Here is a 25,342-nt window from a genome sequence, read left to right as displayed (position 1 = left end):
TGCTGTAAAACGTCTGGCAGTATGGAGCGCTCTGCACTGAAAATCGCTGGCAGCCAATGAGTTAATAGTGTATTATTGCAGTGAGGACTTTTATTTTGAAACAGTTGTGGACAGAGGAAACAGTTAACAGGATATGTAGTCTTCTGAGAGACTGTATGCTTAAAGCCAGAGAAACTGACAGTTGGTGCCCAGGTGGCCGGCCACCTGGCGTAAGATTCTAATTGCTGCCGTGATGTCATAATGAGCAAGGTTAAGTCTATGGGGGAAATGGTAATAGTTTTTAAGTAATAGTTTAAAAAGTATAAAAGTTACAAAGTTAAAAAATACAAAGCAGGCATGGCATAAGCAAGACCTACGCAACAACGTTTGAATGAAGTTTCTACGTTAAACGGTTGAAGCTGAATTGGCTGCGTTAGAAGAAGAAGTTTAACTAGAAATGCAATTCCAAGGAATTACCAGTGCATGAAAATGCAAAAACAGATAGATAATGTAGATATGGTTACTAAGGTGTAGCTAGGGTAAACATGGTGGTTGCATAGTTTACAGAGAGTTGATAGTGTGAAAGTAGACAGTTTAAAGATGAAACATTCCAGTTCTAACTTAACTAATGATTTCTATTCATGTTAAAATGTTGATTAGCTAACTAAGCTAATGATTTCTAGCAGTTACGTTAAAAATGCTAATTATGCTAGCAATGCTAACTTTATTAACAATGCTAACCAGGTTGATTAGCTAACTTAACCGATGATTTCTAGCAGTAATGCTAAAAATGCTAACTATGCTAACAATGCTAAATATGGTAACAATGCTAAATATGGTAACAATGCTAACCAGGTTGATTAGCTAACTTAGTTGATGATTTTTTGCAGTTATGCTAAAAATGCTAACTATGCTAACCATGCTAACTAGCTAACTTGCTAGTGAGGACTTTTATTTTGAAACATTTGTTGCTAGGGTATCCATGGTGGCCACTATCAGGAAACAAGAAGTTACTGCAGTATAATCATGTTGGTTGCTATGGAAACGGTCATAAACACTTAATTTTAATGGTTGCTATGTTGGTTGCTAGGTACATGGAGGTTTCATGTAGTTGACTGGAGGCATAGTGGATGATAACTGACAGTTGGAATGGTTGAACAGTTCAATAGTTGAGTAGTTTCGATGGTTAAATGATTTAATAGTGTATTATTGCAGTGAGGACTTTTATTTTGAAACAGTTGTGGACAGAGGAAACAGTTAACAGGATATGTAGTCTTCTATGGCTATGGCTATGGCTATGGTTATTTAGCAGACGCCTTTGTCCAAAGCGACATACAAATAAATAGCAATACAAATTAAATAACAGTGAACAATTACAAAAAAGGGAGAATAGCAATATTATCAATACAACAATCATTTAAGCACTAATCTAATGAGAAATAAAACAATGAAATGACAAAAGCAATCAAATAAGTCACTTAGTTAATTATCTAATAACAATAACTATAGCAAGGTATGGCTAAATTTAAGGACAATAGCAGAATAAATGTAAAATTTTAACAATGGACAAATTATAACAAAACAAAACTATTATACAAACCATAACACATAACAAACACTCAAAAGACTAAGTGCATATTAAACAAATATGCCTTAAGACCCCTCTTAAAAGATCCAAAACTGTTGCTTGAACGGAGAGCACTGGGCAACTCATTCCACCAACACGGAACCACTGAAGAATAGGATCTACAGATTGACCTAGCATGTATGGTTTGTCGACATAACAGACGCTCCTCAGAAGATCGCAATGGGCGGTTGGGAATGTACATCTTCATCAAAGAACTGAAGTAGCTAGGAGCAGATCCAGTCAGTGTCCTATAGGCCAGAGTGAGAGATTTAAATTTAATTCTGGCTACTATAGGGAGCCAGTGGAGAGTAACTAGGAGAGGGGTTACATGTGTCCTCTTTGGCTGATTGAAGACCAGTCGTGCTGCAGCATTCTGAATCAACTGTAGTGGTCTTAATACGCAAGCAGGTAGGCCAGCTAACAGGGAATTACAGTAGTCCAGCTTGGAGATAACCATTGCCTGTACAAGAAGCTGAGTGGAATCTTGTGTCAGATAAGGTCTGATCTTCCTAATGTTGTACAGGGTATACCGACATGACTTTGCAATTGAGGCAACATGCTCAGAGAAAGTAAGTTGGTCATCAATTATGACACCCAAGTTACGTGCCGATCTAGTTGGAGTCAATGAGGATGAATCAAGCTGGATGTTCATCTGTTGGGGAATGGCTGTTTTTGCTGGAAACACCAAGAGCTCAGTTTTTGAGAGATTAAGCTGAAGGTGCTGATCCTTCATCCAGATTGAAATATCCTTCAGGCATGCAGAGATCCGATGGGAAACACTAGAGTCCTCAGGTGGGAAGGATAGGAAAAGTTGAGTGTCGTCCGCATAGCAATGATATTCAAATCCATGAGAGCGAATAATCCCACCTAAAGAAGTGGTGTAAATAGAGAAGAGGAGGGGCCCTAATACTGATCCTTGAGGGACTCCTGTAGTGAGGTCATGAGACTTTGATATCTGTCCCTGCCAAGACACGCTAAAAGAACGCCCTTTAAGGTAAGATTTGAACCAGTCAAGAGCTTTCCCAGAAATTCCCAGTTCATATAGTGTAGAAAGGAGAATGTCATGGTTAACCGTATCAAAGGCTGCAGATAAATCTAACAGAATTAACACTGATGACTGAGCAGAGGACTTAGCTACTCTCAATGCTTCAGTCACAGATAGAAGAGCAGTTTCAGTAGAATGACCACTCTTGAAACCAGACTGCATAGGGTCTAGTAGGTTATTCTGATAGAGGAAGTCACAGATTTGCTTGAAGACCACTTTCTCCAAAACCTTTGACAAGAAAGGAAGAAGGGAGACAGGTCTGTAGTTCTTCACATCAGTTGAATTAAGTGTACTTTTCTTCAGCAAAGGTGTAATTCTTGCCTGTTTAAAAGAAGAAGGAACTATTCCAGAACTGAGTGAAGTATTAAATACATGTGTGACTGCCGGTATAATAGCGGGTGCTATAGACTGCAGGAGAGTAGACGGGACAGGATCCAAAGGGCATGTGGTTGGACGGCTTCGCTGAAGCAGTTGAGAGACCGCTTCCTCATCAAGAGGAGAGAAAAAGTCCAATGATGGCATCATGCTAACACCAGGCAGAGTCCTTCTTACAGGGTCATCAAACTGAGCACTTATCTTAGCAACTTTCTCAGTGAAAAATGTTGCAAAGTCATCTGCTGACAGTGAAGAGAGACTGTATGCTTAAAGCCAGAGAAAATGACAGTTGGTGCCCAGGTGGCCGGCCACCTGGCGTAAGATTCTAATTGCTGCCGTGATGTCATAATGAGCAATGTTAAGTCTATGGGGAAATAGCTCAATGTTAAATCTATGGGGAAATCGTTTTTTAATTCATAGTTTAAAAAGAATAAAAGTTACGAAGTTGAAAAATACAAAGCACACATGGCATAAGCGAGACCTACGCAACAAAGTTTGAATGAAGTTTCTACGTTAAACGGTTCAATCTGAATTGCGTGCGTTAGAAGAATAATAAGAAGCCTAGGAAGAACAGTATAATAACTAGAAATGCAATTCCAAGGAATTACCAGTGCATGAAAATGCAAAAAATAGATAGATAATGTAGATATGGTTGCTAAGGTGTAGCTAGGGTAAACATGGTGGTTGCATAGTTTACAGAGAGTTGATAGTGTGAAGGTAGACAGTTTAAAGATGAAACATTCCAGCTCTAACTTAACTAATGATTTCTATTCATGTTAAAATGTTGATTAGCTAACTTAGGTAATGATTTCTAGCAGTTACGCTAAAATTGCTAATTATGCTAGCAATGATAACTTTACTAACAATGCTAACCAGGTTGATTAGGTAACTTAACCGATGATTTCTAGCAGTAATGCTAAAAATGCTAACTATGCTAACAATGCAAAATGTGCTAATAATGCTAACCAGGTTGATTAGCTAACTTAGTTGATGATTTTTTGCAGTTATGCTAAAAATGCTAACTGCGCTAACTATGCTAACCATGCTAACTAGCTAACTTGCTAGTGAGGACTTTTATTTTGAAACATTTGTTGCTAGGGTATCCATGGTGGCCACTATCAAGAAACAAGAAGTTACTGCAGTATAATCATGTTGGTTGCTATGGAAACGGTCATAAACACTTAATTTGAATGGTTGCTATGTTGGTTGCTAGGTACATGGAGGTTTCATGTAGTTGACTGGAGGCATAGTGGATGATAACTGACAGTTGGAATGGTTGAACAGTTCAATAGTTGAGTAGTTTCAGTGGTTAAATGATTTAATAGTGTATTATTGCAGTGAGGACCTTTATTTTGAAACAGTTGTGGACAGAGGAAGTAGTGAAACAGGATCTGTAGTCTTAATGAGATTGTATGCTTAAAGCCTGAGACAGAAGGTGCCTCTCATATATAGCGTTTACGCGTCCTCTCTCGCTCCTCACTGATCTACATAAAGAATGATGGAGCGGCAACAATGGGATAGTCTAGCCCTTCTTCTATCTTTCTTTATGTAGATCATTGAGGATCGAGGAGCGAGGGAGGACATATAAACACTGCTTGAGAGGGACCCACAGTAAATACTTTAAAAGTTGTATATAGTCTAATTAATGTTGATAGACAGAATGTTTAATGGATGTTGATAGGCAGATTGTTTAATAGATATTGATTGACAGTTTAATGGGTGGATGAGTGAATGGTCTGAAGAAGATGAATGGATAGAAGGTTGGATGGAATGTGCCTTATATTCTTGTTAAGAGAGACACTGATACAGCTCTCTGAGAGTAGTTGACACAGGTGTAATCAATTTAACTGGCTAGTCTTAAGAGAGCCAGCGTGTACTCTTAAAGCCTGAGACAGTAAATAATTTAAAAGTTGAATGTAGATAGTCTAATTAATGTTGATAGACAGAGAGTTTAATGGATGTTGATAGACAGATTGTTTAATAGATGTTGATAGACAGTTTAATGGGTGGATGAGTGAATGGTCTGAAGAAGATGAATGGATAGAATGTTGGATGGAATGTGCCTTATATTCTTGTAGAATGGAGAGACACAGCTCTCTACTGAGAGTAGTGGATACAGATACAGGTGTAATCAATTTAACTGGCTAGTCTTAAGAGAGCCAGCCTGAGACAGAGTAGATTGTTTAAAAGTTCAATGTAGAGCGTCTAATTGATGTTGTTGATAGGCAGACTGTTTAGAATGGGTGGATGAGTGAATGGTTTGAAGAAGATGAATGGATATAAAGTTGGATGGAATTAGGAGGACTTATTTTGATACTGTTGTGCGCAGAGGATACAGGGGAACAGAATATGTAGTCTTCAGAGAGGAGCCTGAGAGAAACTGACAGTTGGTGCCCAGGTGGCTGACCAGCTGGGGTAACATTCTAATTGCTGCCGTGATGTCATAATGAGCAATGTTAAGTCTATGGGGGAAATGGTGATAGTTTTTAACTAATAGTTTAAAAAGTATAAAAGTTACAAAGTTGAAAAATACAAAGCACATATGGCATAAGCAAGACCTACGCAACAAAGTTTGAATGAAGTTTCTACGTTAAACGGTTGAAGCTGAATTGCGAGCGTTAGAAGAAGAAGTTTAACTAGAAATGCAATTCCAAGGAATTACCAGTGCATGAAAAGGCAAAAATAGATAGATAATGTAGATATGGTTACTAAGGTGTAGCTAGGGTAAAAATGGTGGTTGCATAGTTTACAGAGAGTTGATAGTGTGAAGGTAGACAGTTTAAAGATGAAACGTTCCAGTTCTAACTTAACTAATGATTTCTATTCATGTTAAAATGTTGATTAGCTAACTTAGCTAATGATTTCTAGCAGTTACGCTAAAAATGCTTATTATGCTAGCAATGCTAACTTTACTAACAATGCTAACCAGGTTGATTAGCTAACTTAACCGATGATTTCTAGCAGTAATGCTAAAAATGCTAACTATGCTAACAATGCTAAATTTGCTAACAATGCTAACCAGGTTGATTAGCTAACTTAGTTGATGATTTTTTGCAGTTATGCTAAAAATGCTAACTATGCTAACAATGCTAACTATGCTAACCATGCTAACTAGTTAACTTGCTAGTGAGGACTTTTATTTTGAAACATTTGTTGCTAGGGTATCCATGGTGGCCACTATCAGGAAACAAGAAGTTACTGCAGTATAATCATGTTGGTTGCTATGGAAACGGTCATAAACACTTAATTTTAATAGTTGCTATGTTGGTTGCTAGGTACATGGAGGTTTCATGTAGTTGACTGGAGGCATAGTGGATGATAACTGACAGTTAGAATGGTTGAATAGTTCAATAGTTGAGTAGTTTCAGTGGTTAAATGATTTAATAGTGTATTATTGCAGTGAGGACCTTTATTTTGAAACAGTTGTGGACAGAGGAAGTAGTGAAACAGGATCTGTAGTCTTAATGAGATTGTATGCTTAAAGCCTGAGACAGAAGGTGCCTCTCATATATAGCGTTTACGCGTCCTCTCTCGCTCCTCACTGATCTACATAAAGAATGATGGAGTGGCAACAATGGGATAGTCTAGCCCTTCTTCTATCTTTCTTTATGTAGATCATTGAGGATCGAGGAGCGAGGGAGGACATATAAACGCTGCTTGAGAGGGACCCACAGTAAATACTTTAAAAGTTGTATATAGTCTAATTAATGTTGATAGACAGAATGTTTAATGGATGTTGATAGGCAGATTGTTTAATAGATATTGATTGACAGTTTAATGGGTGGATGAGTGAATGGTCTGAAGAAGATGAATGGATAGAAGGTTGGATGGAATGTGCCTTATATTCTTGTTAAGAGAGACACTGATACAGCTCTCTGAGAGTAGTTGACACAGGTGTAATCAATTTAACTGGCTAGTCTTAAGAGAGCCAGTGTACTCTTAAAGCCTGAGACAGAGTAAATAATTTAAAAGTTTAATGTAGATAGTCTAATTAATGTTGATAGACAGAGAGTTTAATGGATGTTGATAGGCAGATTGTTTAATGGATGTTGATAGACAGTTTAATGGGTGGATGAGTGAATGGTCTGAAGAAGATGAATGGATAGAATGTTGGATGGAATGTGCCTTATATTCTTGTAGAATGGAGAGACACAGCTCTCTACTGAGAGTAGTGGATACAGATACAGGTGTAATCAATTTAACTGGCTAGTCTTAAGAGAGCCAGCCTGAGACAGAGTAGATTGTTTAAAAGTTGAATGTAGAGCGTCTAATTGATGTTGACAGGCAGACTGTTTAGAATGGGTGGATGAGTGAATGGTTTGAAGAAGATGAATGGATATAAAGTTGGATGGAATTAGGAGGACTTATTTTGATACTGTTGTGCGCAGAGGATACAGGGGAACAGAATATGTAGTCTTCAGAGAGATTGTATGCACTTGTATGAGATTGTATGCTCTAGCCTGAGAGAAACTGACAGTTGGTGCCCAGGTGGCCGGCCACCTGGCGTAAGATTCTAATTGCTGCCGTGATGTCATAATGAGCAATGTTAAGTCTATGGGGGAAATTGTAATAGTTTTTAACTAATAGTTTAAAAAGTATAAAAGTTACAAAGTTGAAAAATACAAAGCCCACATCGCGTAAGTAAGACCTACGCGACAAAATTTGAATGGAGTTTCTACGTTAAGCGGTTGAAGCTGAATTGCGTGCGTTAGAAGAAGAATAATAAGAAGAAGCAGAAGACCGAGGAAGAACAGTACAGTGCATTTTCATGCACTGTAATAACTAGAAATGCAATTCCAAGGAATTACCAGTGCATGAAAATGCAAAAATAGATAGATAATGTAGATATGGTTACTAAGGTGTAGCTAGGGTAAACATGGTGGTTGCATAGTTTACAGAGAGTTGATAGTGTGAAGGTAGACAGTTTAAAGATGAAACATTCCAGTTCTAACTTAACTAATGATTTCTATTCATGTTAAAATGTTGATTAGCTAACTTAGCTAATGATTTCTAGCAGTTACGCTAAAAATGCTTATTATGCTAGCAATGCTAACTTTACTAACAATGCTAACCAGGTTGATTAGCTAACTTAACCGATGATTTCTAGCAGTTATGCTAAAAATGCTAACTATGTTAACAATGCTAACTATGCTAACTAGCTAACTTGCTAGTGAGGACTTTTATTTTGAAACATTTGTTGCTAGGGTATCCATGGTGGCCACTATCAGGAAACAAGAAGTTACTGCAGTATAATCATGTTGGTTGCTATGGAAACGGTCATAAACGCTTAATTTTAATGGTTGCTATGTTGGTTGCTAGGTACATGGAGGTTTCATGTAGTTGACTGGAGGCATAGTGGATGATAACTGACAGTTGGAATGGTTGAACAGTTCAATAGTTGAGTAGTTTCAATGGTTAAATGATTTAATAGTGTATTATTGCAGTGAGGACCTTTATTTTGAAACAGTTGTGGACAGAGGAAGTAGTGAAACAGGATCTGTAGTCTTAATGAGATTGTATGCTTAAAGCCTGAGACAGAAGGTGCCTCTCATAGCGTTTACGCGTCCTCTCTCGCTCCTCACTGATCTACATAAAGAATGATGGAGCGGCAACAATGGGATAGTCTAGCCCTTCTTCTATCTTTCTTTATGTAGATCATTGAGGATCGAGGAGCGAGGGAGGACATATAAACGCTGCTTGAGAGGGACCCACAGTAAATACTTTAAAAGTTGTATGTAGATAGTCTAATTAATGTTGATAGATAGAATGTTTAATGGATGTTGATAGGCAGATTGTTTTATATTGATTGACAGTTTAATGGGTGGATGAGTGAATGGTCTGAAGAAGATGAATGGATAGAAGGTTGGATGGAATGTGCCTTATATTCTTGTTAAGAGAGACACTGATACAGCTCTCTGAGAGTAGTTGACACAGGTGTAATCAATTTAACTGGCTAGTCTTAAGAGAGCCATAGTACTCTTAAAGCCTGAGACAGAGTAAATAATTTAAAAGTTGAATGTAGATAGTCTAATTAATGTTGATAGACAGAGAGTTTAATGGATGTTGATAGACAGATTGTTTAATAGATGTTGATAGACAGTTTAATGGGTGGATGAGTGAATGGTCTGAAGAAGATGAATGGATAGAATGTTGGATGGAATGTGCCTTATATTCTTGTAGAATGGAGAGACACAGCTCTCTACTGAGAGTAGTGGATACAGATACAGGTGTAATCAATTTAACTGGCTAGTCTTAAGAGAGCCAGCCTGAGACAGAGTAGATTGTTTAAAAGTTCAATGTAGTGCGTCTAATTGATGTTGTTGATAGGCAGACTGTTTAGAATGGGTGGATGAGTGAATGGTTTGAAGAAGATGAATGGATATAAAGTTGGATGGAATTAGGAGGACTTATTTTGATACTGTTGTGCACAGAGGATACAGGGGAACAGAATATGTAGTCTTCAGAGAGGAGCCTGAGAGAAACTGACAGTTGGTGCCCAGGTGGCTGACCAGCTGGGGTAACATTCTAATTGCTGCCGTGATGTCATAATGAGCAATGTTAAGTCTATGGGGGAAATGGTGATAGTTTTTAACTAATAGTTTAAAAAGTATAAAAGTTACAAAGTTGAAAAATACAAAGCACATATGGCATAAGCAAGACCTACGCAACAAAGTTTGAATGAAGTTTCTACGTTAAACGGTTGAAGCTGAATTGCGAGCGTTAGAAGAAGAAGTTTAATAACTAGAAATGCAATTCCAAGGAATTACCAGTGCATGAAAATGCAAAAATAGATAGATAATGTAGATATGGTTACTAAGGTGTAGCTAGGGTAAAATGGTGGTTGCATAGTTTACAGAGAGTTGATAGTGTGAAGGTAGACAGTTTAAAGATGAAACATTCCAGTTCTAACTTAACTAATGATTTCTATTCATGTTAAAATGTTGATTAGCTAACTTAGCTAATGATTTCTAGCAGTTACGTTAAAAATGCTAATTATGCTAGCAATGCTAACTTGACTAACAATGCTAACCAGGTTGATTAGCTAACTTAACCGATGATTTCTAGCAGTAATGCTTAAAATGCTAACTATGCTAACAATGCTAAATTTGCTAACAATGCTAACCAGGTTGATTAGCTAACTTAGTTGATGATTTTTTGCAGTTATGCTAAAAATGTTAACTATGCTAACTAGCTAACTTGCTAGAGAGGACTTTTATTTTGAAACATTTGTTGCTAGGGTATCCATGGTGGCCACTATCAAGAAACAAGAAGTTACTGCAGTATAATCATGTTGGTTGCTATGGAAACGGTCATAAACGCTTAATTTTAATGGTTGCTATGTTGGTTGCTAGGTACATGGAGGTTTCATGTAGTTGACTGGAGGCATAGTTGATGATAACTGACAGTTGGAATGGTTGAACAGTTAAATAGTTGAGTAGTTTCAATGGTTAAATGATTTAATGGTGTATTATTGCAGTGAGGACTTTTATTTTGAAACAGTTGTGGACAGAGGAAACAGTACATGAAACAGGACATGTAGTCTTCAGAGAGATTGTATGCTTATAGCCAGAGAAACTGACAGTTGATACAGGTGTAATCAATTTAACTGGCTAGTCTTAAGAGAGCCAGAGTGTATATGCTTGAAGCCTGAGAGAGTAAATAATTTAAAAGTTGAATGTAGTCTAATTAATGTTGATAGACAGAGAGTTTAATGGATGTTGATAGACAGTTTAATGGGTGGATGAGTGAATGGTCTGAAGAAGATGAATGGATAGAAAGGTGGATGGAATGTGCCTTATATTCTTGTAGAATGGAGAGACACAGCTCTCTACTGAGAGTAGTGGATACAGATACAGGTGTAATCAATTTAACTGGCTAGTCTTAAGAGAGCCAGAATGTGTCCTTAAAGCCTGAGACAGAGTAGATTGTTTAAAAGTTGAATGTAGATCGTCTAATTGATGTTGATAGGCAGACTGTTTAGAATGGGTGGATGAGTGAATGGTTTGAAGAAGATGAATGGATAGAAAGTTGGATGGAATTAGGAAGACTTATGTTGATACAGTTGATACAGGGGGACAGAAAATGTAGTCTCAAGAGAGCCAGTGTATAGCCTGAGAGAGAGAGAGCTGCTGCACCTGGACTGGCCACCTGGCGTAACATTCTAATTGCTGCCGTGATGTCATAATGAGCAATGTTAAGTCTATGGGGAAATGTTTAATAGTTTTTAATTTACAGTTTAAAAAGTATAAAAGTTACAAAGTTGAAAAATATATTGCACAGGTCTCCTTAGTAAGACCTACGTAGCAAAGTTTGAATCAAGTTTCTACGTTAAACGGTTCAAGCTGAATTGCGAGCGTTAGAAGAAGTTGGAATAATAAGAAACCTAGGAAGAACAGTACAGTGCATTTTCATGCACTGTAATAAGAAGCCTAGGAAGAACAGTACAGTGCATTTTCATGCACTGTAATAATAATAAGAAGAATAGGAAGAACAGTACAGTGCATTTTCATGCACTGTAATAACTAGAAATGCAATTCCAAGGAATTACCAGTGCATGAAAATGCAAAAATAGATAGATAATGTAGATATGGTTACTAAGGTGTAGCTAGGGTAAACATGGTGGTTGCATAGTTTACAGAGAGTTGATAGTGTGAAGGTAGACAGTTTAAAGATGAAACGTTCCAGTTCTAACTTAACTAATGATTTCCATTCATGTTAAAATGTTGATTAGCTAACTTAGCTAATGATTTCTAGCAGTTACGCTAAAATGCTTATTATGCTAACAATGCTAACTTTACTAACAATGCTAACCAGGTTGATTAGCTAACTTAACCGATGATTTCTAGCAGTAATGCTAAAAATGCTAACTATGCTAACAATGCTAAATTTGCTAACAATGCTAACCAGGTTGATTGGCTAACTTAGTTGATGATTTTTTGCAGTAATGCTAAAAATGCTAACTATGCTAACAATGCTAACTATGCTAACCATGCTAACCATGCTAACTAGCTAACTTGCTAGTGAGGACTTTTATTTTGAAACATTTGTTGCTAGGGTATCCATGGTGGCCACTATCAGGAAACAAGAAGTTACTGCAGTATAATCATGTTGGTTGCTATGGAAACGGTCATAAACACTTAATTTTAATGGTTGCTATGTTGGTTGCTAGGTACATGGAGGTTTCATGTAGTTGACTGGAGGCATAGTGGATGATAACTGACAGTTGGAATGGTTGAACAGTTCAATAGTTGAGTAGTTTCAATGGTTAAATTATTTAATAGTGTATTATTGCAGTGAGGACCTTTATTTTGAAACAGTTTTGGACAGAGGAAGTAGTGAAATAGGATCTGTAGTCTTCAGAGAGACTGTATGCTTAAAGCCTGAGAGAAACTGACAGTTGGTGCCCAGGTGGCCAGCCACCTGGCGTAAGATTCTAATTGCTGCCGTGATGTCATAATGAGCAATGTTAAGTCTATGGGGGAAATTGTAATAGTTTTTAACTAATAGTTTAAAAAGTATAAAAGTTACAAAGTTGAAAAGTCTTAGCACACATGTCCTAAGTGAGACCTACGTAATACAGTTTGAATGAAGTTTCTACGTTAAACGGTTCAAGCTGAATTGCGTGCGTTAGAAGAACTAGAAATGCAATTTCCTTGGAATTACCAGTGCATGAAAATGCAAAAATAGATAGATAATGTAGATATGGTTTCTAAGGTGTAGCTAGGGTAAACATGGTGGTTGCATAGTTTACAGAGAGTTGATAGTGTGAAGGTAGACAGTTTAAAGATGAAACATTCCAGCTCTAACTTAACTAATGATTTCTATTCATGTTAAAATGTTGATTAGCTAACTTAGGTAATGATTTCTAGCAGTTACGCTAAAAATGCTAATTATGCTAGCAATGATAACTTTACTAACAATGCTAACCAGGTTGATTAGCTAACTTAACCGATGATTTCTAGCAGTAATGCTAAAAATGCTAACTATGCTAACAATGCTAAATTTGCTAATAATGCTAACCAGGTTGATTAGCTAACTTAGTTGATGATTTTTTGCAGTTATGCTAAAAATGCTAACTGCGCTAACGATGCTAACCATGCTAACTTGCTAGTGAGGACTTTTATTTTGAAACATTTGTTGCTAGGGTATCCATGGTGGCCACTATCAAGAAAAAAGAAGTTACTGCAGTATAATCATGTTGGTTGCTATGGAAACGGTCATAAACACTTAATTTGAATGGTTGCTATGTTGGTTGCTAGGTACATGGAGGTTTCATGTAGTTAACTGGAGGCATAGTGGATGATAACTGACAGTTGGAATGGTTGAACAGTTCAATAGTTGAGTAGTTTCAATGGTTAAATAATTTAATAGTGTATTATTGCAGTGAGGACTTTTATTCTGAAACAGTTGTGGACAGAGGAAACAGTTAACAGGATATGTAGTCTTCTGAGAGACTGTATGCTTAAAGCCAGAGAAACTGACAGTTGGTGTCCAGGTGGCCAGCCACCTGGCGTAAGATTCTAATTGCTGCCGTGATGTCATAATGAGCAATGTTAAGTCTATGGGGGAAATGGTAATAGTTTTTAAGTAATAGTTTAAAAAGTATAAAAGTTACAAAGTTAAAAAATACAAAGCAGGCATGGCATAAGCAAGACCTACGCAACAACATTTGAATGAAGTTTCTACGTTAAACGGTTGAAGCTGAATTGGCTGCGTTAGAAGAAGAAGTTTAATAATAACTAGAAATGCAATTCCAAGGAATTACAAGTGCATGAAATGCAAAAATAGATAGATAATGTAGATATGGTTACTAAGGTGTAGCTAGGGTAAACATGGTGGTTGCATAGTTTACAGAGAGTTGATAGTGTGAAGGTAGACAGTTTAAAGCTGAAACATTCCAGTTCTAACTTAACTAATGATTTCTATTCATGTTAAAATGTTAACTATGGTAACAATGATAACCAGGTTGATTGGTTAACTTAGCTACTGATTTGATGCAGTAATGGTAAAAATGTTAACTATGCTAACTATGCTCACATTGCTAACCAGGTTGATTCGCTAACTTAGCTAATGATTTTTAGCAGTTGTGCTAAAATTGCTAACTATGCTAGCAATGCTAACTATGGTAACAATGCTAACTTAAACTAACAATGCTAACCAGGTTGATTAGCTAACTTAACTGATGATTTCCAGCAATAATGCTAAAAATGCTAAAATTGCTAACAATGCTAACCAGGTTGATTAGCTAACTTAGTTGATGTTTTTGCAGTTATGCTAAAAATGCCAACTATGCTAACAATGCTAACTATGCTAACTAGCTAACTTGTTAGTGAGGACTTTTATTTTGAAACATTTGTTGCTAGGGTATCCATGGTGGCCACTATCAGGAAACAAGAAGTTACTGCAGCATAATCATGTTGGTTGCTATGGAAACGGTCATTGGTTGCTAGGTACATGGAGGTTTCGTGTAGTTGACTGGAGGCATAGTTGATAACTGACAGTTGGAATGGTTGAACAGTTAAATAGTTGAGTAGTTACAATGGTTAAATGATTTAATAGTGTATTATTGCAGTGAGGACCTTTATTTTGAAACAGTTGTGGACAGAGGAAGTAGTGAAACAGGATCTGTAGTCTTAATGAGATTGTATGCTTAAAGCCTGAGACAGAAGGTGCCTCTCATATAGCATTTACGCGTCCTCTCTCGCTCCTCGATCCTCACTGATCTACATAAAGAATGATGGAGCGGCAACAATGGGATAGTCTAGCCCTTCTTCTATCTTTCTTTATGTAGATCATTGAGGATCGAGGAGCGAGGGAGGACATATAAACGCTGCTTGAGAGGCACCCACAGTAAATACTTTGAACGTTGTATGTAGATAGTCTAATTAATGTTGATAGACAGAATGTTTAATGGATGTTGATAGGCAGATTGTTTAATAGATATTGATTGACAGTTTAATGGGTGGATGAGTGAATGGTCTGAAGAAGATGAATGGATAGAAGGTTGGATGGAATGTGCCTTATATTCTTGTTAAGAGAGACACTGATACAGCTCTCTGAGAGTAGTTGATACAGGTGTAATCAATTTAACTGGCTAGTCTTAAGAGAGCCAGAGTGTGCTTAAAGCCTGAGACAGAGTAAATCATTTAAAAGTTGAATGTAGATAGCCTAATTAATGTTGATAGACAGAGAGTTTAATGGATGTTGATAGGCAGATTGTTTAATAGATGTTGATAGACAGTTTAATGGTTGGATGAGTGAATGGTCTGAAGAAGATGAATGGATAGAAAGTTGGATGGAATGTGCCTTATATTCTTGTAGACTGGAGAGACACAGCTCTCTACTGAGAGTAGTGGATACAGATACAGGTGTAATCAATTTAACTGGCTAGTCTTAAGAGAGCCAGTGTATGTAGCCTGAGAGAGAGAGAGAGAGCTGCTGCACCTGGACTGGCCACCTGGCGTAAGATTCTAATTGCTGCCGTGATGTCATAATGAGCAATGTTAAGTCTATGGGGGAAATTGTAATAGTTTTTAACTAATAGTTTAAAAAGTATAAAAGTTACAAAGTTGAAAAGTCATAGCACACATGTCCTAAGTAAGACCTACGTAACACAGTTTGAATGAAGTTTCTATGTTAAACGTTTCTATGTTAAATTGCGTGCGTTAGAAGAATAATAAGAAGAAGCCTAGGAAGAACAGTATAGTGCATTTTCATGCACTATAATAATAAGAAGACTTGGAATAACAGTACAGTGCATTTTCATGCACTGTAATAATAAGAAGACTTGGAATAACAGTACAGTGCATTTTCATGCACTGTAAAAAGTATCCCAACTCATTCAGATAATTCGGATTCGGTGCACATGTATGCTGAGGAAATATGACCGCTTGCCTTGTACGTGCACTTTGTGAAAGTTTGAGGCAGATAAAGAGAAAGGAGGACACCGACACTTTATTGATGACCACGGGTAGCAGCACCTGTGCTTTGGTCCTATGGCCAAAAACGGTCTCCATCTCTAGCATCGGTCTGGTTCTAATTACCACAGTGCCCAATCAAGCAACTCGTCCCATGTATCATCATTGGTCCAATGGGTTAAAAACAACTTAAGTTGGGAAGTGTGCTCGCGTCCCATGGACATACGGCTATCATCCACTGCGATATTGAGTTTGATAACGTTGGCTAACTTGTCGAAGATGCTGTCAAATTTGACCATACAGTAGTTACGAGAATAAAATCATCAGCTTTTGGGTTCGCATTTCAAGGCAATTAGCAACAGTTATAGAGAGCCGAAGTCCCGCCCCTTCCGATTGCCTCCATGGGACCTATCTTTGGATTTTTTTTCAATGGCAGTCAATGGAGAAATATAAATTATTTTCTGGTCCCGATTGTCTTGTGCCTTGAATTACCCATATGATGTTTGTCAATTTTAATGACAATTTTTCATGTAAAGACATTTGAAAAGTATGTCGTAACTAGTGAATTACAACATTGAGAAAGATCGTGTTTCCAACGACTACAAACACATCAGTCGCGTTAGTGACGTTAGACCAATTCACAGCCACGGGTGCCAGCAACAGGTCTTATTTGAGCTTCCCCCTTGCCGATGAAAATATCATGAGTCAGAGGATTAAACACATCAGATAAGTTGTATTTCATTCATAGACTGTACAAACACTACTGTTAAGTGACTTAGCTGGCAGCAAGATGTAACCGTTAACTAGCATAATAGCTAGCTAACTAGCCAGCCTCTCGTTTGCTAGTTGGTGGCTCAGTTGGTGACGTGCATCGTTTGAGACGAGAAATGTAGTCCACTGAACGGATTCGCACAAAACTTAGATAACTTTTAAAGTCTAATGAAAAACAGAACTTTATTAATGTGAAAAATTATCTTTTAAATTCCCACACATCATATGTGAAATGCACGGTCCAACTCGAACGGGACCAAAAAATAATTGTTATCTCTCCATTGACTCCCATGCATAAAAAATCGTAAAATAGGTCCCATAGACCGGAAGTAGAAGGGCGTGACTTCGGCTCTCTATTCTAAACTGATGGAGAATGTCGTCTGCTAACTAACCTACAAGTAACGTCAGCTTATGTCCCAAGCTATACCTTTATAAGCTAACATTAGCTTGCTAATATGGCCACAAATCCACCGAAACCAGCATTTTCAATTATGGCAAAGTCCCAAAACGTCACTTAGCGTTCCATATTAAAGGAAGATATCGTATGCATTCGCTAAATTGAAATGTACCAACGGATAACTGTTACAGCAAACCGGGTTAGATTCTATTCAGTGATTCCCTAGATGCTGTTAGACTAGGATAAACACTAACCTATCCAAACCCCTTCCGTGGAACATGAAAATATTCACGGGAAATCTCTGACAAAATATAAAAGCCATCGACAAGCCACCCTCTAAACAGAAGGAATCGGTCAACTAATTGGTAACCAAGTAGCAAATTAACCTGACGTTAAATCAGCGTTAAATGCATAATATTAGCTAACCATTTAGACATGCTAACATCAACCAACTTACCTGTTCTTCTTCTGCCGTTAAAATCGTTGCCATTCTTCACTTTGGTAGTGTCAGCTAACGTTAACGTTGCAATTCCGGCTAACGTTACTTCTTACAGAAAGCCGTGAATGTTTTTCCTAGAAAACCTCTACCCTTAAGTTTACTTATGCCAAATCTGCTGGCATGACATAACCCGGATAACATGTCAAAATAGTTATCTATGAGGCCTCGCAGCGGTTCGTTCGATGTAGCTAACGTTACGCTGTTCAAAGATTTATCAATCGTTTCCACAAAAACGTAAAGATAGTTTAACGTTAAATGTGACCGATGTCTGACTCTGACAGCAATAGACATTAAACGTCGCAGTAAAATTACCCTACAGGCAACCCATTTTCCTGCTCAAACCATCGGCTACATCCGTCTTGAATTCTGCATAACAGTGGAGGTAGGAAACGAACACTACTTTTTTTCTCCTTTCCTGTATTGTAAAAGACGGATAGGCCATGCATTAGAAACGTGCTTGAGCCATATTCGTTGGAGTTCGACTAAACTTATGGTTTTAGTTTCCCAACTTAAATTTCATGGTCGCCCCTCACATGGGGGCTCGCTGCCTAACGAGCTCAGTTTCCTGCGATGCAAAGAGGGAGGAGTAACGGCAGTAACTGGAGAGGATTCCCACTTATCATTCATTTCCTTTCAATGCTCCCTTAAGGAAAAGGGGAAGTGCTGCAATGATGAAATGTAAATAGGCTAATGGAAAAAAACGCAAGGGAAATAGACCAGACAAGGGTAGATTCAGTGGGGTGTTTTTTTTTAATTATTATTATTTTATTAGTTTTTTATATATATTTTTTTAGGCTTGTATTAATTTACTTTCATTTGTGTGCATCTAGCCTAACTATAAAAAATTATGTAGGCTATAGCCTATTCGCCTACACACTCTCTCTCTCTCACACACACACACACACACACACACACACACACACACACACAGACTACCATCCCTGATTATGCATGGTCTTGATCGTTGTGGATGGACCAGGACCACCGGGAATCCGGGACATGCTGTCTCGCAACAGATGCTTGTGGCCAGTCTCTCAAATTCAATTCAATTTCAATTTAATTTCACTTCTAGAGTGTCAAAACATTACACATGTCTCATGGCGCTTTACAGAGTGTTAAACATTCAGAGAGAGACCATGAGTGACAGGGGCGGGGAAAAACTGGTTTACCTCACAGGTGAGGTAGGCTATGGGGATTCCCTCACCTGTAAGTAGCCTACTGTAAGTAAGTATGTAAGTAATGTTTATTTGTATAGCACATTTTAACGTGCACAAGTGCAACCCAAGGCGCTTCACACACAAGACTGATACATAAGACAGTGCCTGTGAGGTAAACCATCACCAGTCATCAGCCATCCCTGTGCCTGGCCCTCATCACATCCCTGTGGGTTAGTATTACTACAACTCATGATGGTTATTAATAGGTAGCCTATACCAATGGTAATATATCATTTTATATTATAGAGAGAAAGAGGCAGAGAGTGAAAGTTGAGAGAGGGGGGGAAACAGGAGGAAAGGAGTAAGAGGGAGACTTAAGAGAAACAGAGGGAGAGGGGAGAAGAGGAGTTGTACAGTGTGACACCCCTGCTGAAAAAAACAGCCTGACCAGCTAAAGGTGGTTTGCTGGTTGACCAGCTTGTTAGCCAGCTTATTTGACCACCCTTTGATGGTTAACCAGCTAGACCAGCAAAACTCTCGCGAAAACACACCTTCAGCTGGTTTACCCAGCTTATGATGGTAATTCAGCTGGTTTTGATTGTCGTACCACCTTAAGCTGGTCATTTTAGTTGGTGTTGCTGGTCTACATTGCTGGTTTTTGCTGGCCACGCCAGCTTATGTTTGTTATTCTAGAAAATCAGCTTGACCATCTTTGTCAAGCTTGACAGGCTGGTCACCAGCATGACCATCTTAAACCAGTTGTATCCCAAACGACAGGCTGGTCACACCAGCACGACCAGCTTCCTCAGATGGTCACGCCAGCATGTCTGGTGGCCAAACCAGCTACACCAGCAAAGACCAGCAATAATAACTGTGTATTGGGCAAAGACCAGCAAAGACCAGCTAAAACCAGCTAAAACCAGCTACCAGCCTAAGCTGGTTTCTTGCTGTTTTTTTCAGCAGGGACATAAAAAGTCCATGACAGCGCTATGCGATAGCAGCATAACTAAGGCATGGTGGAGGGTAGTCAGCACCAGCGCAGGTTTGGCCAGTGGCCACCATGGGACAAATGACTGGGGCACCAGCCATATGAGCACACAGCAGAGGTGGTCCATTCCAATAAGTCCCTGAGGTGGTTGAAGTTCCACACACTGCACCTATGGAAAGCACTCTCACACCATACCTAACTATGGGAAGCAGTCTCTCGAGTTGACCAGAGGGGTCTTTATGGTCATTTGCCAGTTCATTGATAGAATGAGCTTGTGGGAGCAGTGTCATGCAAAAAGAGTTGCACCACTAGCGCTTCAGTGGAACAATGGTGGCTCATCCAGCCTGCTGGTCACCTTAATCTGACCCTGATAATTATCATTGGCTGCTCAAAATCCCTTTTACCTTGTATAAATCTCCTACTTTACCAGCACTAAAGCAGCCCCAGACCATTACATTACCTCCGCCATGCCTGACAGATGGCGTCAGGCACTCCTCCAGCATCATATCACTTGTTCCACATCTCACAAATGTTCTTCTGTGAGATCCAAACACCTCAAGCATATAGATTTGTCTGTCCATAACACTTTTAATCTTCCTCTTTCCAATGTCTGTGTTCTTTTGCCCATTTTCATGTTTTCCTTTTATTGGTCAGTCTCAGATATGACTTTTTCTTTGCCAGTCTGCGTAGAAGGCCAGCATCCCGGAGTCATCTCTTCACTTCTTCATGTTGATGCTCCAGATACTCAATTAGTTCAAAGGAAGGCCAGTTTTACAGCTTGTCTAATCAGCAGTTTTCAGCTGGGTTAACATAATAAGGGTTTTCAAACCATCAAGCCTTTTAACATGATTAGCTAACACAGTATACCATACACAGAAGTGATGGTTGCTGGAAATGGGTTTCTGTACACCTACTGTATGTATTAAAAATCAGCCATTTCCAGCTAGAATAGTAATTTAGCCTAACCTGACTATCACCAGACTAAAGCCTACCTTGACAGTCTTTGACAAGATTTGGGAAAGATTGTAGTCTTTTGAGTAAAGCTGAGGGGGCAGCCGTGGTGTACTGGTTAGGGCTTCGGGCTTGTAACCGGAGGGTTGCCGGTTCGATGCCCAACCAGTTCACCACGGCTGAAGTGCCTTTGAGCAAGGCACCTAACCCCTCACTGCTCCCCGAGCGCCGCTGGTTGGGCAGGCAGCTCACTGCTCTGGGTTGTGTGATTCACCTCAGTGTGTGTTCACTGTGTGCTGTGTGTTCACTAATTCGGTTAAATTGGGTTAAATGCAGAGAACTGAATTTCCCTCACAGGATCAAAAAAGTATCTATTCTATTCTATTCTATTCTTGAATGAGGGTCATTAGACTGCAAGACTACAATCTTTATAGAATCTTTCCCAAATCTTGTCGAAGTCTGTCAGTGTAGTAAGGTAGGCTTAAGCCCAATCTTTTCAGATTGAATCTTAGTCTGGGGAGTCTGAGCTGTACGTCTACTGCACAACAGGCATGATGGGCATACAGTAGTTTGTTGCTATAGGTTACGGTAACGCTGGCGAGACCGACGTCACTCCATCTGGCATGTTCATGTTTTTCCAATCAGTATAGGGAGGGAAAGTAATCTCATCGCCACCTGGTGGTTGCGTTCCTAGAGGCTAGCGGGAGTTGATGGGATTTTCTTTTAGAAAAAATATATCTCGGCCCACGATCGGAAGTTAGTTAAATGCCTTCAATATGCTATCCATGTAGGTCAGCTCTATTGCTTCTAGTGGTCATACTTTATTTTTTAGGATCAGTTTAATTGTTTTGAGTTTGTTTGTAACATGGTGATAACGAACTACAGTAGCTAGCTACAGTAGCATTTGACGTCACCAGTTTGGGCGCTCCATCTCCAACTGATCAAAACGGCAATTTGCTTAACTTGCTTATAATATTTTTGTAAAAACAGAGAGCGATGTAAACCGCGTGGTAATTACCTTTATGTTGGGATAACTTGTGTTGTGCTCCTACTCACACAAGAGCTGGCAGTAAGTGTGATTGTCTACTAACTAACCAACTAGCTAACAGGCTAATAAACAAACCATGCTAGGTGAGTAACGTCGTCGAAGGGTGTCACGTCACTTGAAGTTGTAGTCCATTTATGAAATGAAACGAGCAATTACGGTTTTTTTAAATAAGGCGAAATAGAGTCTGATATTTTCACAGTTAGTAGATTATTACAGTATGCCGACTGAAAAATATTTTTGGTGGATAAGATCGCTGGTATAGCTGCGTAGTATTTTTTTGAAAAGTCGGTCTATGGGACTTGACATTGGAGCTGCTCTTCGATAGGAACGCAACCACTTGGGGCGCTGGTTTTCACTTTCCCTCCCTATAGTATTATTTAGTGTATATATTTCACTCTTTATTTTTGTTGTTTTTATTGCATATTCTGCTGTGGTAAACACTATATCAGAAGAAGTTAAGACTGGTTGTATTGGCTGTCATACCACAGGGACGGTCAACAGCGAGACAAGCGCCACTTGCTTGCCTGCCTGTCTGCCTGCATCTCTCTCTGTAAAAAAAGGCCCCTCTCACTTGGACTGTTCCATTTTCCCCCTGTAATTTCATTCAGTCCATGTGTTGGTTCAGTCCACATGTTCCACATGTGTCATTAGGTTGGAGATGATAAGTGTGTTCAGACATGGTGCATAAGTTTCCTGTGTTAGTGTGCGTCCATCGAAATACACTACCCACACTTATTCATGTCTGCTGTCATTGAAGAATTCATGCTCAATAAAGAAGAGTGAATAAAAAGTGATTTGACTGTCACTCGGTGGTGGATTGGGCTCCGAACCCTTAGTATAGTGAAGACGGACATTGTCATCCTGATCTTCTTTTCACTCTCTGCCTGCCTGGTCTCTCTGCATGTCCTGTCCTGTCCTGCTTGCATCTTTCCGTCTCTCTTCTCATCACCAACATCATAAACCACTCTCTCCTGGCTGGCCATATCCCATCTGCATTAAAAACTGCTGTCATCAGACCTTTACTGAAAAAAACCACCCTGAATCCAGAAGTTCTCTTCAACTAGGCCCATCTCCAATCTTCCATTCCTGTCAAAGGTTCTGGAAAAAACAGTTGCAGCACAACTTCTCGATCACCTCAAACACAATGGCCCTCATTTATCAACCGAGCGTAGAAACCAGCGTACATCTGAGCGCAAAAATCATCGTACGACGGGGATCACAAATTCAAACTTTCGTATCACTCCAATTCCAGCGTAAGAATAAACATGTGTTGATAAATGTGGCGGCTGGAAACAAGCGTGATTTAAATATCACGCCCCTATATTATGCTAGTTTTAATGGCCTCGCCCCTAGAATTTACACCATGAAGGTGCATTATACGTCTAAAAAGATCATTTGTGATCTCGAGCCACAGTGAGGCAGAGGAGCTGTGATGCGCCTGGCTTGCTCCATGCCTGATTCTTTTCTATCTTTTCCTAATATCTCAGCAATAAAGCAACATAAATTGCCGCCGGTTGTGGCGTCCGTCATTCCCAAAACACAACGCAGAGTGATCGAGGGAGGGGAGAGGCGACTTCTGTTACACAGGCAAGATATGCAGGTTTTGCTTAGCTGATCGTAATGATATACAAAGTCGTCCAGTTAAAAGTGGAAAGTTTACCCTCAGAACCCAAGAGTCCATTGATGACTGTGTGTCTGAATTGCAACAAAATCAACATTTGAAAAGTGTTGATGGTGTAAAGCGAGCCTGTCCATTGGACAGGTTATCTTATTTTCAAACTGCAAAAGGATTCCCTCCAGATATCTTGCATGACTTGTATTGGGGAGGTGTTAAGATAGCACTGATTCGTGAGGGTAATAGCACTATACTGGATGGTGTATCGGTCAAGATACAGGACGAAGCAGAGATGGGTTTCAATTTGTATTCTTCCAGCAAGACATTCAAGGTTCCATGCATACAGAGGAATGTTAGTAGATGGATATTGAGAGGTACATATAAATGGAGTCTGAAATAAGAAATAAAACAAATACAACTTAGTTCTAATCTTACAAATAATATATATGCAGCTCATTATACATAAGTGCATCAGCATTAATCTCATTAAGCTGAATTCGTGAGAGAGGATACACATACAGGAACTTTAACTCTTCAAGATAGAAAGAGGGAAACTTCTTTGTTCGTGACTACGGCCATTACGTGGTCAACGACGCCATCTAGCGGCGCAAAACAGTACTGGGCAGTAACATTAACCAGCACATGTACAACTTCCTCCATTCGGAGATGCTAGGTCCTTTACAACAGTATAAATGCAGCTAAACAGTAAATACTCGACACGCTAAACACATAACGTAGGCTATTATGATTTCAGAGAACATTTACAACACATTACTTCATAGAAATCATGTTAAAGCAAGTTTAGCTATATTAGCAAACCAGTATGAATAAACTAGATGTAAACATCACACAAACTTACTTTCTCGTCAATGACTCACAGCTTTCAATATCAAAGACTGGGTTAAACTGAAAGACTGAATGTTATTAAAGGCAGGAGAACTATAACTTTCTCGGTGCACACTGCACAGCGAACTTGCACGTCTGCTCGTTACTGTAGGTACTAACAGGAGAATAGAAACTTAACAGCAAATCACGCGAGTTTACCATATGAAACATCGCGACAAATGCCGAATCGCAGCAAACACACACACAAAGTCCCGGCCTTTTCTACAGCCGCCCCCAAATGTGCAACGCACATTTGCTACGAATAAAGGTCACTAATCAGTCAGTTTCAGGGGGGCCAGAAGTCGGAGGAGCATCATCCTCCCCTGATGGCAGAGCTGGCAACATCACCAGCCGGGCGACTGGACGGGTGTACACATGACCTCTGATGTTCACATCAGCGGATCTGATGCACCCATCATCACTGCGATGAACTTTGGTCACATGTCCTATGTCCATGAGGTAGCTGAGGGTCCACCATCAGGACCACTGCTTTCTCCAGGAGCTCAGGAGGTGAGGCCTGCCATTTCTGTCTGGTCTGCAGGCCGGGTAGATATTCCCTGATGAATCGGGACCAGAAGTGGTCCGCCAGTACCTGTGAGTGCCGCCATCTGCGCTGACTCAGGATCTCGTTGTCTGGGTAGACCACTTGGGGAAGCGATCCATCGGGCCGCCCCATAAGCAGGCTGTTTGGGGTCACAGGGTCAATATCTGCAATGTCAGCAGACACGTAACCCAGTGGCTTTGAGTTAAGGATAGCCTCCACTTCTAGGAGGACGGTGAGTAACACTTCCTCAGGAACAGGTTGGGCACCCACGCAGGTGTAGAGTGCAGACTTAAAGGGATATTCCGCCATTTTTGGAAATAAGCTCATTTTCCACCTCCCCAGTGATATCACGCACTACTTCCTGCTTGTTGCCTATGGGGACTGTTTTCAGATATCACTGCGCCCATGTTACGGTTGCAACTTGCCTTGATTATTACGCCAGATGAGAGTGTAGTTCCATGTCAAATCAGCCTAGAAAAACGGCAGGTTTCATTTTCAGTTGGTCTTATTGCACTTTCTAACTTGAGAAGAGACACGTTTTAAA

The 25,342-nt window shown here is 39.4% G+C and overlaps 1 protein-coding gene across 2 annotated transcripts in view; it reads right to left on the bottom strand.

The window, feature by feature from the left end:
* Positions 1 to 18,172, bottom strand: part of ptpn9a (protein tyrosine phosphatase non-receptor type 9a) — a 105,972-nt gene extending 87,800 nt beyond the window's left edge. For both annotated transcript variants that reach the window (XM_062547225.1, XM_062547224.1), the window contains exon 1: positions 17,569 to 18,172. In XM_062547225.1, the coding sequence (XP_062403209.1) occupies positions 17,569 to 17,601 (33 nt within the window). In that variant the 5' untranslated portion in view covers positions 17,602 to 18,172. The remainder of the gene's footprint in view (positions 1 to 17,568) is intronic.
* Between the last annotated feature and the right edge of the window lie 7,170 nt (positions 18,173 to 25,342).

The sequence above is a fragment of the Sardina pilchardus genome, chromosome 10 (assembly GCF_963854185.1).
Source record: "Sardina pilchardus chromosome 10, fSarPil1.1, whole genome shotgun sequence".
NCBI classification, from domain to species: Eukaryota; Metazoa; Chordata; class Actinopteri; order Clupeiformes; family Clupeidae; genus Sardina; species Sardina pilchardus.
This window is presented reverse-complemented; position numbering and strand designations above follow the sequence as displayed.